Source organism: Dromiciops gliroides, chromosome 2 (assembly GCF_019393635.1).
Source record: "Dromiciops gliroides isolate mDroGli1 chromosome 2, mDroGli1.pri, whole genome shotgun sequence".
NCBI lineage: Eukaryota > Metazoa > Chordata > Mammalia > Microbiotheria > Microbiotheriidae > Dromiciops > Dromiciops gliroides.
The window spans coordinates 235,201,607-235,216,028 of NC_057862.1; the positions used below are offsets into that span (position 1 = coordinate 235,201,607).

Consider the following 14,422-nt stretch of genomic DNA (forward strand, 5'->3'; position numbering starts at 1 on the left):
AAAATTATTATTGGTTTTTACTGTTTTACATGTGTAATTCTAAACCCTTTTAAACCCTCCTTTTACATGTACAATTCTAAAGCCTCTAGGCTATACTGTACCGAAAAACTTCACTCTAATAAAATTAAGCATGGGAGAATTTTTTTTTCCCTCAGCTTCTACATTCTAGCTCTCTAACCAAGAGAAATGACTCACTTATTGTCTTTTGTTATAGGACAAGAGTTTATTAATAGGCTAGAAATGTAAGAGACCCTTTACTTAAAGGACTTGTGAACCAAGCAAAACTTCTATCCTCCTTTCCATTCTACGTTGCTTTCTCTGAGTTGAGATGAAGGCAAGTTTCTTTAATCCTTTTTCTGTGATTCTCAGCAGGATCCAGAGAAAAACATATAAATATTCCCTCATCACTGTTTGGGGAACCCCTGCCAAACATAAACGATGGGAGCTGATCTAACAATAATACATGTTAAGACAAGTGAAGAGACAGGTCAATTCTGTTATGTTTCCCCTCTGATGAAAGAATTCCATGCAATTTAGCAGATGGGCTTTGTTATGTTCTTAAAACCAAGATATTAATCTGATTTTCTTGCACATTTAAAAACAAGGCAACATTTCTGAGCCTTTGCTGGAAATCTTAAGAGATTTTAAGACTGGCCATCTTGTTTGAACATTCATCCATTAGACACCTGAATACAATTCCACTTAAGCTAAAATATAAAAAATGCAAGAACGGCATATCACAAAGCAACTTGAATTTTATTCTGGCTTATAGAGATAAGTATTTCCTCACTACGCCTCTGGCACAAAGCCCATGTCCTCCAACCTACCTAGCCTGGCTCCTGGCAGGAAGCCCAGCCATATTTACTTTTGGATGAACTCCAAAATCTCCTAATTTCTTTCCCTATAGTCAGTGGGGTGGCTGGGTTGCCCAAGCTGCCTGTATCTGGCACTGTGCCCAGTCATTCTGGACCTGGCACAGTACACATGTTACCCAACAACTCTAGATGTATGAGTGGCACTAGAATCTGCCAAAAAGTTCAGGTTAACATAAGGCAATAACTTTAAAGCCTCCTTTTAGCACTACACTGAGAGGTTAAATCTCTTATTAGGGTTATAGGTCATGGAATGAGTTAAGAAGTGGAATGGGCCCAATTAGAAATGCATAGGTCTTCACACATTAAGTAAAGAAGCTAAATTTTGCTCAGAGGGAAGTAAAAGTGGGAACAAGAATGGGAAGGGAGATTCTTAAAAGAAAGGGAAAAAAGGGAAGGGATTAGGAAGTAAAATCAGAGGAAACAACTGTGAAAAACTTTCTGGGGTTTCTCTTTTTGTGATTTGACTTTTTGGCAAGAGAATTGTGTTTATGTCATAGGATAAAGTACCAAATTATGAGCTCTAAGATCCTACAGAGAAAAGCCACCTCAAAGTGCAACCCCCGGGATGGATGGAAAATGTGAATGTGTACTGGCAGGAACACCAGACTTCAACGGGAATGTTAGTGTCCAAAAGGAGATAGATGAAGAGGGCCTGATGAGGAGCAAGTCTCCAGTTAACAAAGAAGTTCAAACTGAATGGAGGGATACTATGTTGGTCCCAGTCTGATGTCTATCAAGTGACACAAGGAAAGGATGTATAACTTTTAGTTTTCTCTCTTCATTCTGCCTGGTTGTCTAATGGGCAGTCTCTGTACTACACAAGCCCAGGCTTATGTTTCTTCTTTCCTTTATGAATCAGGGCCTACTGTCTCCATTCTCCTCAGAGTTAATATACACATTAAGAAATGGAATGGCAAGATTCCTACTAGGTGGAGTATAAAGATTCCTTCCCCCCCCCCACCGCAGGTTTCAGTTTAATGTCACTGACATCTTGGCTTCAGTTTCCATAATGATTGATATGAAACCATGGTGTACCTTTTAGAGAATCATATATCTGCCTTCTTTAATTAATTTTGAACTTGTTTCCACTGTATAATTATAATATGGACTAAGTCAATGTAGTTTATGCTATAAGTTGTTTTTATTCTTTTTTTGGGGAGGGGGGCAATGAACGTTAAGTGACTTGCCCTCATTCTTGAGTGGTCTGTATCACACAATTCAACAAACATTTATTAAGATAGGTACTAGGGATAGAAAGATAAAAATGAAACTGTCCTTTATCATTAACAACTTAATAGAAGCAATATGACATGTAATATGAACTTAAAAATAGATGAACCAGTAAAGACCTCATATGGCATATAAAGGGATTCTAAAGAGGAATGAGAAGGAAATACATTTCAGACATGGAGTACAGCCTATGCAAGGGTAGGTTAAGGGTAGAACAGAGAGTAGGTAAGTTAGGTTGGAATGTAGAGTGTGTGAAGGGGAGAAATATGAAATCAGTCTGGAAAGGCAGTAAAGGCTAGTTGTGTAGGGTTTCAAGTTTCTGGTTGAGTAGTTTACATTTTATCCTATAGGTAATATGGCGCCATAGCAAATTTGTTAGCAAAGGAGTATTTCAGGAATACTAAAGCTGGTAGCTGTGAGTAAGATGGCCTGGAGAACAGGGAGTCTAGAGGTAGAGAGATAATTTAGGAAGTTAATATAATATTCTAGTCAAGCGATGATTAGAGGCTAAGTGCATAGGGAGGTAATTGGATGAAGTGAGAGAAATTAGAATTATAATGGAAGAAGGACTGATAAAACCTAGCCACTGATTAATTATGGGGAGTGGTGAAACTCTGTCCTTCAAAGATGGTAGTGCCCTCTATAGAAAAATGCATTTAGGAGGAAATATATATTTTGGAGAAAATATGAGTTCTATTGTGGACATTTTGAGTTGAGATCCAGAAGGGTAGGAAGATGGAAATCTTTAGGAGACAGTTAGCAATGTGGAACTAGAGCTCAAGAAATTAGAGAATCATGTGCATAGAGATGATAAGAGAACCAACTAGAGATGAAGAGATCACCAAAAGAAAATGGACAGAAAAAAGAGGATCCAGGCCAGATCCTTCAGGAAACACATACTTAACTGGTGGGACTCAGATGATGTTCCAGTGAAGGAATAGTCAGATAGGTATGATGAAAAATGAGACAGAACAGTGTCACAGAAATCCAGAGAAAGAGAGAGTAGTGGGGAAGAAGGGCTGATTGACAGCAACAAAAACTACAGAGAAGGCAAGTAGAATAAAGACTGGTAACAAATCATGGATTTAACATGTAAGAGATCTTTGGTAACAATATAGAGAAGTTTCAGTTGAGTGGTAGTGTTGGAAACCAGAATATAAGGGATGGAGAAATGTTAGAATGGGGAAAAAAATGGAGACTATTAGCATAGTTACTCCTTTGAAGAATCTGGTTTCAAAATGGAGAAGAGATATAGATAGTGTCATGACTTAAGGGGCCAGAAGGACCAGATGAATGAATGTATTTTTTTAAGGATGGGGTGACGTGGCCATTTTTGTAGGTAATAGGGAAGGAGCCATAGATTAGGAGAGATTGAAGAGGAGAGGAGAAGGCATGATCAGAAGGGGAAAGCTCCCAGATGAGAGAGAAAGAAGTAGAATCAAAAATACAAGTAGAGGGGCTCTCAGTGAAAAGGAGGCCATCTCTTTCTCAAAGAATAGGACAAAGGCGAGAGTGGTGGATAATGAAACCAGATTTTGCAATGTGGAAGAGGGGAGAAGTTCAGAAGAGATGCCCTATAATTTATCAGTAAAATAGGAGGAGAGCTACTCTTCTGAGAGAGGAGATACAAGGCAGTATAAGAGCCTCCAAGAGAGGTCAGAGTAAATATTGTTGAGAGTATGACAGTAAATCAGGAAAGAGGAATAGAGTTGTAGAGAAATAAAATAGAAGAATAAGTTTAGTTATGAAGGATACAGCTGAAATTACATGATATTAATTTGTGGTAGAGCAGGCAGCATGGTTTCATGATTTTTTTCCAGCAGTGTTCTGCAGCACATGAATAATGAGCTGAAAAGATGGATGGTGGGAGAACACAGTACTGGAGTTTGGTAAGTGTGAACTAGGAAAAAGGATAAGGGGGCAAAGAACTCAAAAGTAAAAAATATAGAGCTGATCGGAATGCAGATCAAAACAGTTTTTCATTTCTTGTGGTTTTTCCTATTTGTTCTGATTCTTCTTTCACAACATGACTAATGTGGAAATATGTTCAACATGGTTGTACATATATAATCCATGCTGTCTCAGGGAGGTAGAATGGAAAGGAGGGAAGAAAAATTTGGAACTCAAAATCTTACAAAAATGAATGTTGAGAACCATCTTTTCATGTAATTGAAAAAAAATAAAAGTAAAAGTAAAAAAAGAGAAAAATAAGCAGCCAAAATGGTGAATTCTATGGTAAAGACTGAAGCCAAGAAAGTAAAGCCAAATCAGAGGTGATACACTAGAAGAATAGGGAAAAGCAGAGGGCTTGAAGGTCATGCCAAATACAAACAATAGAGGTCATAGCAGTGAGGCAGAGGAGAAGGATAGGAATTTATTATCAGAGAGAGAGAGAAATCTGAATCATGTGAGATAGTAAAATTAGAGGTGATTATAAGATCAAGATTATGACAATATCTATAGGCGGCTGAGGTAGACTGAAGAAAAAGGTCATCTAGCTGAAGAAGCTAATAAAGTGGGAGTGAAGGGTGTTGAAGGGGACAACAATTTATATGCCAAAATTTTATATGCCAGGGCATGGATCGAGGTAAAGAGAAAGACTTTAAGCCAGGTACTGAACTCCTTGAGAAAGGATGACTAAGAGGCTAGTAAATGACAGTGACAAGGATCTGTGTCATGTGGTACAGACATATCAGGGGCAAGGAATATGTTTACTCCTGCTTCTGATCCAATGGATCAGAGGAATAAAATGTATCAGTACCATAAACTATATCTTTTTTTGGGGGGGAGGGGGGGTTAACACAAAACACCTAGCAGAATGTCAGGCACTTTTTGAATGGCTGATTGAACATGGAAAGATTCCGATGCAGAGGCCTGAATCTTCAATATTTGAAAGAGGCAATCTTAGAGAAGTCAGGGAAAGGGAATCAGCTAAGCTGGAACTGAATCTGAAAACAAACAGCTAAAAAAGGTGCTTAGAAAGAAAAAAACAACAATGAGCTATGATAAGGACCTCGTGATTCAAAGTTCTCAGATCTGGGACTTCATTCGGATCTATACCCAGAAAGAACAATAAGGAACTGACAACAATCCATTTGTTCAATTAGTTCTTGGTCCAGAAAGAGCTGCCCTGAAAGATGCCAGAAATCACTCTTCGGCAAGGATGACTGGACCGCTCCTTTGTACAATGTGACAAAGCAGTTCGGCAGGATCAGCTGATGCAGAACAGTACAATTTTTGAATCTTGCCCACCTTTAGTGTCGAGGAACAAACAAACAAACACCCAGGTTCTGTGCATTAAAAAGCCAGCGATGGATAAAAATACTTCAGTGACAAATTCTGGAAAAACACACAAAGGGGCAGAAGCCAGACGTTCGTGGGATTCCCTGACAGTTCCATCCACAAGGAAGGGCTGGACTGGAACAAAACAGGGCCTCAGGTTCCTGCCAAGCTGTCTGAGGCCCTGTCCTTCGCGGATCATTCAAAGCAGCAGCAGCCACCGCTGCTGCCGCCAGGACTTCACAGTAAGTAACCCTTTTAGCTCTCACAGATGAAAACTGTTCTATTAACTCAGTGAGTACTAGAAAAAGAAAAATGTGCCCTTCCTGTTGTGGTTCGGTTCTGCGGGAGTCTGGCAATAATAAACCAACATTAATAAAGTCTGAGCACCTAATTATCTATTGTGTCTAGAGAAAGAATACTTCTATTGGATAAAATAATTTGAAAGTCTCCACTCTCCTTTCACCCTCCCCTTCCCCTAAGCACACACTTTATTGAGTAGAAAGGGGCCAAGGCACTTCTGCATTAGAATCTGGAAACCATAATAGTCACTTTTAAAAGGGGGCTGTTGGTAGTAAGCACTCCCTACCTGCAAGTTCTAGTGACACAGTGTTTTCCCAGTAAGAGCCTGCCTTGCTTTGAAGGCACGCTTTAGCCCTTGATAACTGGGGTCAGGTTTGACCCCGACTCTTTTCTCTTCTGGAGAAGAGCCTGCAGTTAATCTCACTTATTCCCTCTGAAAAGAAACACAAAGGAATGGCTGGCCAAGTCCAACTCTACTGTGTCTAGGGAGCTACATGGCCAGGCCTCAGACTGTCTGGGCAAGTTATAGGCTTTCTGCCTTCCTCTCCCACAACAAAGCATGAACTCCAGACAGACTGAAAGAAGGCAGGGGTTTGAGGAGCTGAGCTCACGTTGACCTATAGGAGACAAAAGCCCTGGGGCCATACTGGAGGCTGTTTCCAAAGTGGGGGAGAGTAAGGGAAGAACAAGGTTGTCTGGTGAAAAACTTGTGCGATCCATAAAAATGAAGAACAATAGGAACACCACAGGGAAATAAAAAATCACACTATGCAGGATTTTTGTGAGTCACTAGTTTTCATTCCTGTGGCTACTAAGTCACTGAATCCTCTAACATGTCGAAATGAAACATATAAACAATAACAGGATTCTCTTAAGATTTCATTCCACTTCATAGCGCAGCCCACTGAAGATGATGATTATCCATTACTATGGTGAACCGTCAAGGTTTATAGATACTGGAATTCATTCTCACAATAGAAATAATAAAAAAGAATAGCAACTTATATTTACTTAGCATTCATTTCCAGGAAGATCAAAGTGTTTTATAGATAATCTTGAAATTTCTTAAAATAGCCTAGTTTGCAAATTAAGTATGTTTATCTAAAAAGAGATTTAGTGAATGGCTTAAGGTCATATTAGTAAGTCAGTGTCAGAAACAAGAATAAAATACATCTTTGGGCTTCTATTCCAGTATTTAAATAACTTACCTAACCTTACCGCTAACTATGTAAAAAAAAATGGGAAACTGGTAAACTGACTTAATTCTCCAAGTGATAAATGTCTCTATAGACATGAACTGAGATAGACATTCTGTATGGCAGAGAATTTGGGCAGTCTAACTAGGCCCTAATTCATTCCACTTAAATACGTTCAGGAAAGTCATGCTAATTCTATGGTTTTTTAGTTTTTTTAGTTTTTGTGGGGCAATGAGGGTTAAGTGACTTGCCCAGGGTCACACAGCTAGTAAGTTTCAAGTATCTGAGGCTGGATTTGAACTCAGGTCCTCCTGAATCCAGGGCTGGTGCCTTATCTACTGCGCCACTCAGCTGCCCCATGACAATTCTATGACTGACCTGAAGGTTCAAGTCTACTTTCAGATATCTTTAGGAATTACCAACAGAACTACATTTCCTGAGATGATTTTGGAAATGACCTAGTATCCCAGTAGTCCTGTTACACAAGGGTTATTTGGGGCCAAGTTAAAACCTTCAGTCTCCCTGGGGTTGTCTTAGATAAGAATGGGACTAGTCTCCTGGGATAAAAGCAGAGGAAGGCAGTAATGTTCTCTATACAGATTTTCTCTTTATAGCCAACTATTTAGGAACATATTTATCTCATATAATAGGGGATATTTGCCTATTTTAAAGATCTGCAGGTTCATTTCATCCTTTTTTAAAGAACCAATTTAGATTGTAACCCTTCTACAACAATGGTGGTCTTCCAGAGCTGGTATGGAAAAATTCATCACTTTGGAACAAACTTGGTGAATGAGTTTCTCTGAATTTAGCTAGGCAAAAACCACAGGGTCTGTTTTTAGACCCATACTTGAAGGATTCTCCCCCTTGTCAGAGAGCCTGTGTGCTGCTGGCATCACCTTAGAGAACCTGAGCAGAGGTGAATTTCCCTAAACAAGCTTACTTACACAGTGAGTCTAACGCTAATTACTACAATTATAATAATTAGGTATTAAAACTGTGCCCAAGCCCTAGGTCATCTTTCTGAAACTCAGAGTAAGGTAGAACGCCAAGAGGGTGCTGGGCAGAGAACAGATAGGGGGAGAGATACATTGGAACACCTAGAGAAAGTTTATTAGGATTACATGATCATTCTCAGAGCCACATTGTATTTACCACCTTTTTCAATCTCTATATAAAATCTCCAAATGAAACGAAGGTTAGAGCTTCCATTTTTGGCACCTGAGTATTTTGAATATGGGGAAAATAGTAAGCATGCATTATCTATAAGCTATTCATAGTATGAATTTCACCATGATCTTCATGTCTGGTAACACTTCCCTCTCCTTTAAAATCATTTTAAAATGACACTTCTTCCTGCTATTTAACTGATTAAAGTGACACTTAGGATTTTGTTAGCTTCATCATAAACTTTTAAAAGATATATATGTGCATATGAACATATACATATGTACATACATACCATATATACATGTGTATATGTATATGTATATATGTATACATATGTATGAAAAGATACCATCATTGCTGAGCTACCTATGCTAGAAGGAAGCTATCATGATAAAATAGTATTGTGAGTACTGAACACTAGACAGGGAGAAAATATCAAAGGTTAATATGATAACATTAATTAACATTAGTAACAGGCAGGGTTTAAACCATATACATTCTTACTCTAACACAGAAAGAAACTTGCCCTACAATATCAGATTTGCTTTCTTCCGGGTTAATCTGAAATTACCCAGTACTCCAAGATAAGTCTACTTTTATAGGTAGGAGAGCATTTAACACAATTCAGGAAAATCACCTCTCTTCATAGGCTTACTGATAGAAACCCTTATATACTATATACTTTCTCTGCCTTTCATTCTTCCTACCTAACCCCAAACTGAGTCCCACTCCATTTAACATACCTGTTCACTGGTGGGCTAGTCCCGTTTTCAGTGACTTGAGAGTCTGAATGTGCTGACCATGTTGGACCTCCAGGACTGTGTACTGGACGAAGAGTCGGGGGAGTTGTAGCACCTGTTCGATTTGTGACTCCACTTGCCAAATTCAGGTTTGTTACCTAAAAATGAAAACAGAGAAAACAAAACGAAACAAAACAAAATGATCAAGCTACAAAGTTACAGAAAGTACCACACATTTTGATGAAATCTGGAAGGCAGCAAGGCAGTGTAGTCGATAGAACTGAATAAACTTCAAGTCTAGAAAATATGAGTTCAAGTCCTGCCTCAGATGCTTAGGACTTGTGTGGCACTGGGCAAATCACTTAAATCTCTCTCAGCTTCAGTTGCCTCATCTATAAAATGAGGATAATAATAGCATCTACCTTTACAGGGTTGTTCTGAGAATCATCTGAGATCATATGTGTATATACATATACATCTATATACACACATGTACATATATGTATGTATTTATGGGTATGTGTATATATGTATATGTGTACATATATATTACTTTGCAAATTTTAAAGTGCTACATAATTCTAGCTATTATTGTTGTTGTTCTTTTATTTGGGGGGGGGGAGGCTAATAAAGGTTAAGTGACTTGCCCAGGGTCACACAGCTAGTGTCAAGTGTCTGAGGCCGGATTTGAACTCAGGTCCTTCTGAATCCAGGGCTGGTGCTTTATCCACTGCGCCACCTAGCTGCCCCTGTTGTTCTTATTAATAATAACTGACAGATGCTTAGCTAATATGAAAAAAAAAATCAATGGCTAAAACAAAAGGACCTAAAAGTAGGAGGTTTAGATCCGTACTACACAGTAGAATGTGAGACAGTTATCAATAAGCCAGAAACATCGATAAAGCATCGATTATTATGAAGAAAAAAGCAGCATGGTATAAGTGGCTAGAGAACTGGCCTCAAAGTCAGGAAGACAATTCTCCCTTGTAACAATTCAAGTGCTGCCTCTTATAGATATTGGTCGTGTCACTGAAAGTTCACTCATCCCCTGAGTACTTTAGGCAGGGTTAAGGTGAGGGAATACAAAGTAGATAAGAGAGATTCCTCACCTATAAGAGATACTTACTGCCATATGCACATGATGACTTACAAGTTTTATTTTTGGATGCAACTTATGATTTCGTCAATGCAGGGAACCCTCCACAAGAGTTGTATCAAATGCAGACCAGCATCTTATCTGCAGTTTAAAGTTTTAGAGAGATGCCTTAGAGAAGTTAAGTGATTTGCATGAGCCAGTTTCAGAGGTAGATCCTTGAATTCATTTTCCTGATTCAAAGGCCATATATCTACTACAGCTTGTTGCCATTCAATTCACAATACCAGGTTAAAAAAAATGTTCTAAGCACCAAGTTGGAAGTGAGACAGTGAAGTACTATAGGAGTTTTCATACAAGGGGGAAAATCACTTTAAGCCAAGAGAGTAAGGACAAACTTCAAGGTGGAAGTTGAGCTAGCTCTTTAAGGATGGGTAAAATTTGGATAAGTCAGGACCAGAGAAGAAAGTAATGTAGGAAGGAGGAATAAAGGTATTAAGGAAGACATGATGAACTAGATGCACTGAATAAGGCATACATTTTTACACATGGCCAAATGTGTGATTTGTTTTATTTGACTATACCCATTTTGTTATAAGAGACGACTTTTACTTATGGGTGAGGTTGGCTGATTTAGTGGGTAGTGAAAGGAATGCAAAAAGGAAAAGAAAGAAAATATTATCAACAAAAGATTTTTTTAAATGCCTGAAAGAAAACAGAATTTCAGAAAGAGATACAAAAAAGCCAATTTTACTGATGTTATTAAAATTAATACTTTTTAAAAGGTACTAAGAAATTCACCAATTTATATGCAATCTTTCTTTTTGTTTTTTGTCATATGCTGATACTGAAAAAATGTCTTTGATGATTGTGAAGTTCATTAAAAAATATAGGTATAGGGGCAGCTAGGTGGCGCAGTGGATAGAGCACTGGCCCTGGATTCAGGAGAACCTGAGTTCAAATCCAGTCTCAGACATTTCACACTTACTAGCTGTGTGACCCTGGGGAAGTCATTTAACCCTCACTGCCCTGCAAAAAAAAAAAAAAATACAGGTACAGAGGCAATGAGTAGACAAGTATGGAATAGATGAAAAGTTCACATAAGTGAATACTAAAAGATAAGCACAGGAATCTAGGCTGGATTTGGTCTATGAAGGACCTTGAATAAAAGGCTAATTAATTTTCACTTTATTGTTCAGGTAACCATGAGACATCACAGGTTTCTGAGAAGAGAAGTGATGTGAACCTCAGCTCTACTACATACTACCTGAATTACTCACTGTCTGTGAGCCCTGGTTTCTTGATTTGTAAAATGAGTGCTGCCTGACTAGATGCTGTCTTAAGTTTCCTTTCAGCTCTAAATCCTCCTATCTCATCATGAAAGCAAGGTTTTATAAAGATATTATGGGAAGATTGCACAGGATGAAGAAACAGGAAACAACAGTAAAGTTACTCTAATATAAGGTTCAAGCCTTAGGTAATAATGATCATACCTAGCATGTAAAGAGCATGAATAGAAAGAAAGTATGGCAATTTTTCAAAAGAAGAATCAAATAACTTGGTGACTGAAAACATATGGGGAATGAGGGCATATGAGGATATGAAAATGATCATTTTAAGTCTGAGTGACAAAGAAAATGGTAGTGTAGTTACCAGAAAAAAGAAAGTCTGGAGGAGGAGCTGGTTTAAAAATCTCAACATGTTTTCCTCTATGTAAATAAGAAGCTTGTAAACAAAGTGACACAGGAACTTTTGAAGAAAACTTTAGAAAAAGTATGAGGAAATAGGAAGTAGAATGTTAGAAATGGAAGAGACCTTTGAAATCATTTAGCCATAGGATCATAGATTTAGAGAGCTGGAAAGAATCTTAGAGACCACTTGTTATAATTCCCTCATTTTAAAGAGGAGGGAATTAATAAGTCAAGAGGTCAAAGTCACCTAGGTAGTAAGTATCTGAGCTGGGATTTGGGCCTAGGCCTTCGTAGTCCAAATACGGTGCTTTGTCCACTTTACCACAATACTTCTCTTAGTTCAGTTGTCTTGTTTTGTAGAGAAGCAAACTGAGGCCCAGAGACCTGCCCAAAGTTACCCAGCTGATTGGCTGCAGAACCAAAGCTAAAATCTGGGTCTCTGGATACTAGTCCAGGTTTCTCTCCCTTCCACCACTCTGCCTTCAAAGCCAGAAAATTAAAAGATAAAGTGAAAGCTGTAATAGAAGAGAGGATGATTTACATCCATAGAACTGAACAAGCAAAGAGGCATTTTTTTCCTCTTCATTGTAAATAATTATTAATATTTTGTTTGCAAACATAAAGCTACTCTATAAATTGAGAAGCAAGAGAAATTTCTGAAAATTGTGACCAATATATTAGTTTATGCTTTGATTGCATCCAAATAAGGCAGGTTAGAAATATGATGAGCTGGGGCAGCTGGCTGGCACAGTGGATAGAGCACCGGTCCTGGAGTCAGAAGGACCTGAGTTCGAATCCGGCCTCAGACACTTAACACTTACTAGCTGTGTGACCTTGGGCAAGTCACGTAACCCTCATTGCCCAACCCCCCCCCCCAAAAGAAATATGAGGAGCCCACTCATGTGCCTCTGAATAATAGGATTTAGAGATGGAAAAGATCTTGGAAATCATCTGACATGCAATATAGTACACTGAAAAGCTTCCTGGAGCTGCAGTCAAGAGACCTGGGTTCCAATTCTACATCTGATGCTTATTGTCTAGATGACTAAGAGCTATTCACTTAATAATAGCTAATACAGATAACTATTGTTATTGATCTCTTTGAACCTCAGTTTCCTTTCTTGTAAAATGGGGATACTAATTCATATAGATGTGCAGCAGAACCACCAAAGAAGCAAAGGAGAGAGCACTTTCAGCATTAAAACTTCAAATCTCACTCTTCTTTCCTAAGATGTTTTTAATTTAATTTTCTGTTTTTCTCAACTTGACAAACATCCCCAAAGTAAATAAATAAAGAATTCAACAGAAAAAAGGAGGGTTGTATATGAATCCATGAGTATCCATTACATACCCAATTTAAACATATATATTAAATTCAATACATTAGGTCCAAGGCTGTATGTGTTTACCTCTGAACCAGTTTCTCTTCTCTTCTATGCATTTTAAAATTCTTCCTGACACTTTTTTGGAGCACCACTATCACTACTGCATCTACCCTTCATTTTTCCTTTCAAAATTAAAAAAAAAAAACTCCACAAAAAAACACAATTCTCCCTTGTAACAAGTTAATATAGATAAGGAAAATAAATCCACAAGTGGGCCATGTTAAAAAATGTTTATTTCATTCTGTATCTCTAAATCATCTCTCTACATAGATGTAGGAAGCATTATTCATTACTCAACAGCAGTGTCTGGCGCCATGACTGGTCACATTGCACTGAGTTCTTAATTTTTTAAAACTGCTTTTCCTTACAATCTTGTACTCATTGTGTAAATTGTACTTATTCTTGTTGTTAAAGAACTATTGGGTTTCTCCAAATTTCTCTCATTCATCATTTCTGATGAAGCAATAATATTCCATTACATGACCAAATTTTATACCATACTTTATTTTGGTCTTGACCCCATTTGGGGTTTTTTTGGCAGAGATACTAGAGTAGTTTTCCATTTTCTTCTCCAGCTCATTTTACAGATGAGGAAACTGAGGAAAACAGGGTGAAGTGACTTGCCCAGGGTCACAGAGTAAGTGTCTGAGGACAGACCTGAATTCAGTGAGTCATATTTTATTTAGCTATTTCCAAATTGATGGGTACTCCATTTGTTTCCTGTTCTTCCCAACAACAAAAAAGGCAGCTATGAATATTTTTGTGCATTTGGATCTTTTTGCTCTTTAACCTCTTGGAGGCATATGCCTAGTACTAGTATACCTGAATCAAAGAATATGTACAATATCATGATTTTTTGGATACAGTTCTGAATCACATTCCCAAATGGCTAGATCACAGTTCCACCAATAACATATTAGTGTACCCTTTTCTTGGTATCTCCTTGAAAAATGTCAATTTCCTTTTCAGTCAATCTGATGTGGGTGAAATAAAACCTCAGAGTTGTTTAAAAGTTCATTTTTCTTATTAAAATTGATTTGACACTTTTTTCATATAATAGCACTTTCATATGGTTGTTAATAGCTTTAATTTCTTTTGAGAGCTGCCTGTTTATATTCTTTTACCTTCTGTCTACTAGAGGATAACTCTTTGCAAAGATTTTTTTTCCCCACTTAACAATTTGCCTTCTAAATTTAGTTAACTTTGATTTTCTTTGTGCAGAAGCTTTCAATTTTAAGTACTCAAACTATTTTACTTCTTGTGATCCTCTTTCTCTTTAGTTTGGCTATGAATTCTTTCCTGATCCATAGCTGCAAAAGACATTTTCTTCTCTGTTCCTCCAATTTATTTATAATGTGACCTTTAACATCTGGATCATATATCTATTTGGAACTATTCAGAAGTGTTAGTCTAACCCTAACTTCTGTCAGAGTGCTTTCTAGTTTTCTCAGAAGTTTTTG

The 14,422-nt window shown here is 37.8% G+C and overlaps 1 protein-coding gene across 9 annotated transcripts in view; it reads right to left on the reverse strand.

The window, feature by feature from the left end:
- The window catches only part of TTLL5 (tubulin tyrosine ligase like 5), a 342,013-nt gene that overhangs the window by 128,557 nt on the left and 199,034 nt on the right, over window positions 1-14,422 (reverse strand). For all 9 annotated transcript variants that reach the window (XM_043985336.1, XM_043985334.1, XM_043985333.1 and 6 more), the window contains one exon: window positions 8,797-8,951. In XM_043985336.1, the coding sequence (XP_043841271.1) occupies window positions 8,797-8,951 (155 nt within the window). The remainder of the gene's footprint in view (window positions 1-8,796; window positions 8,952-14,422) is intronic.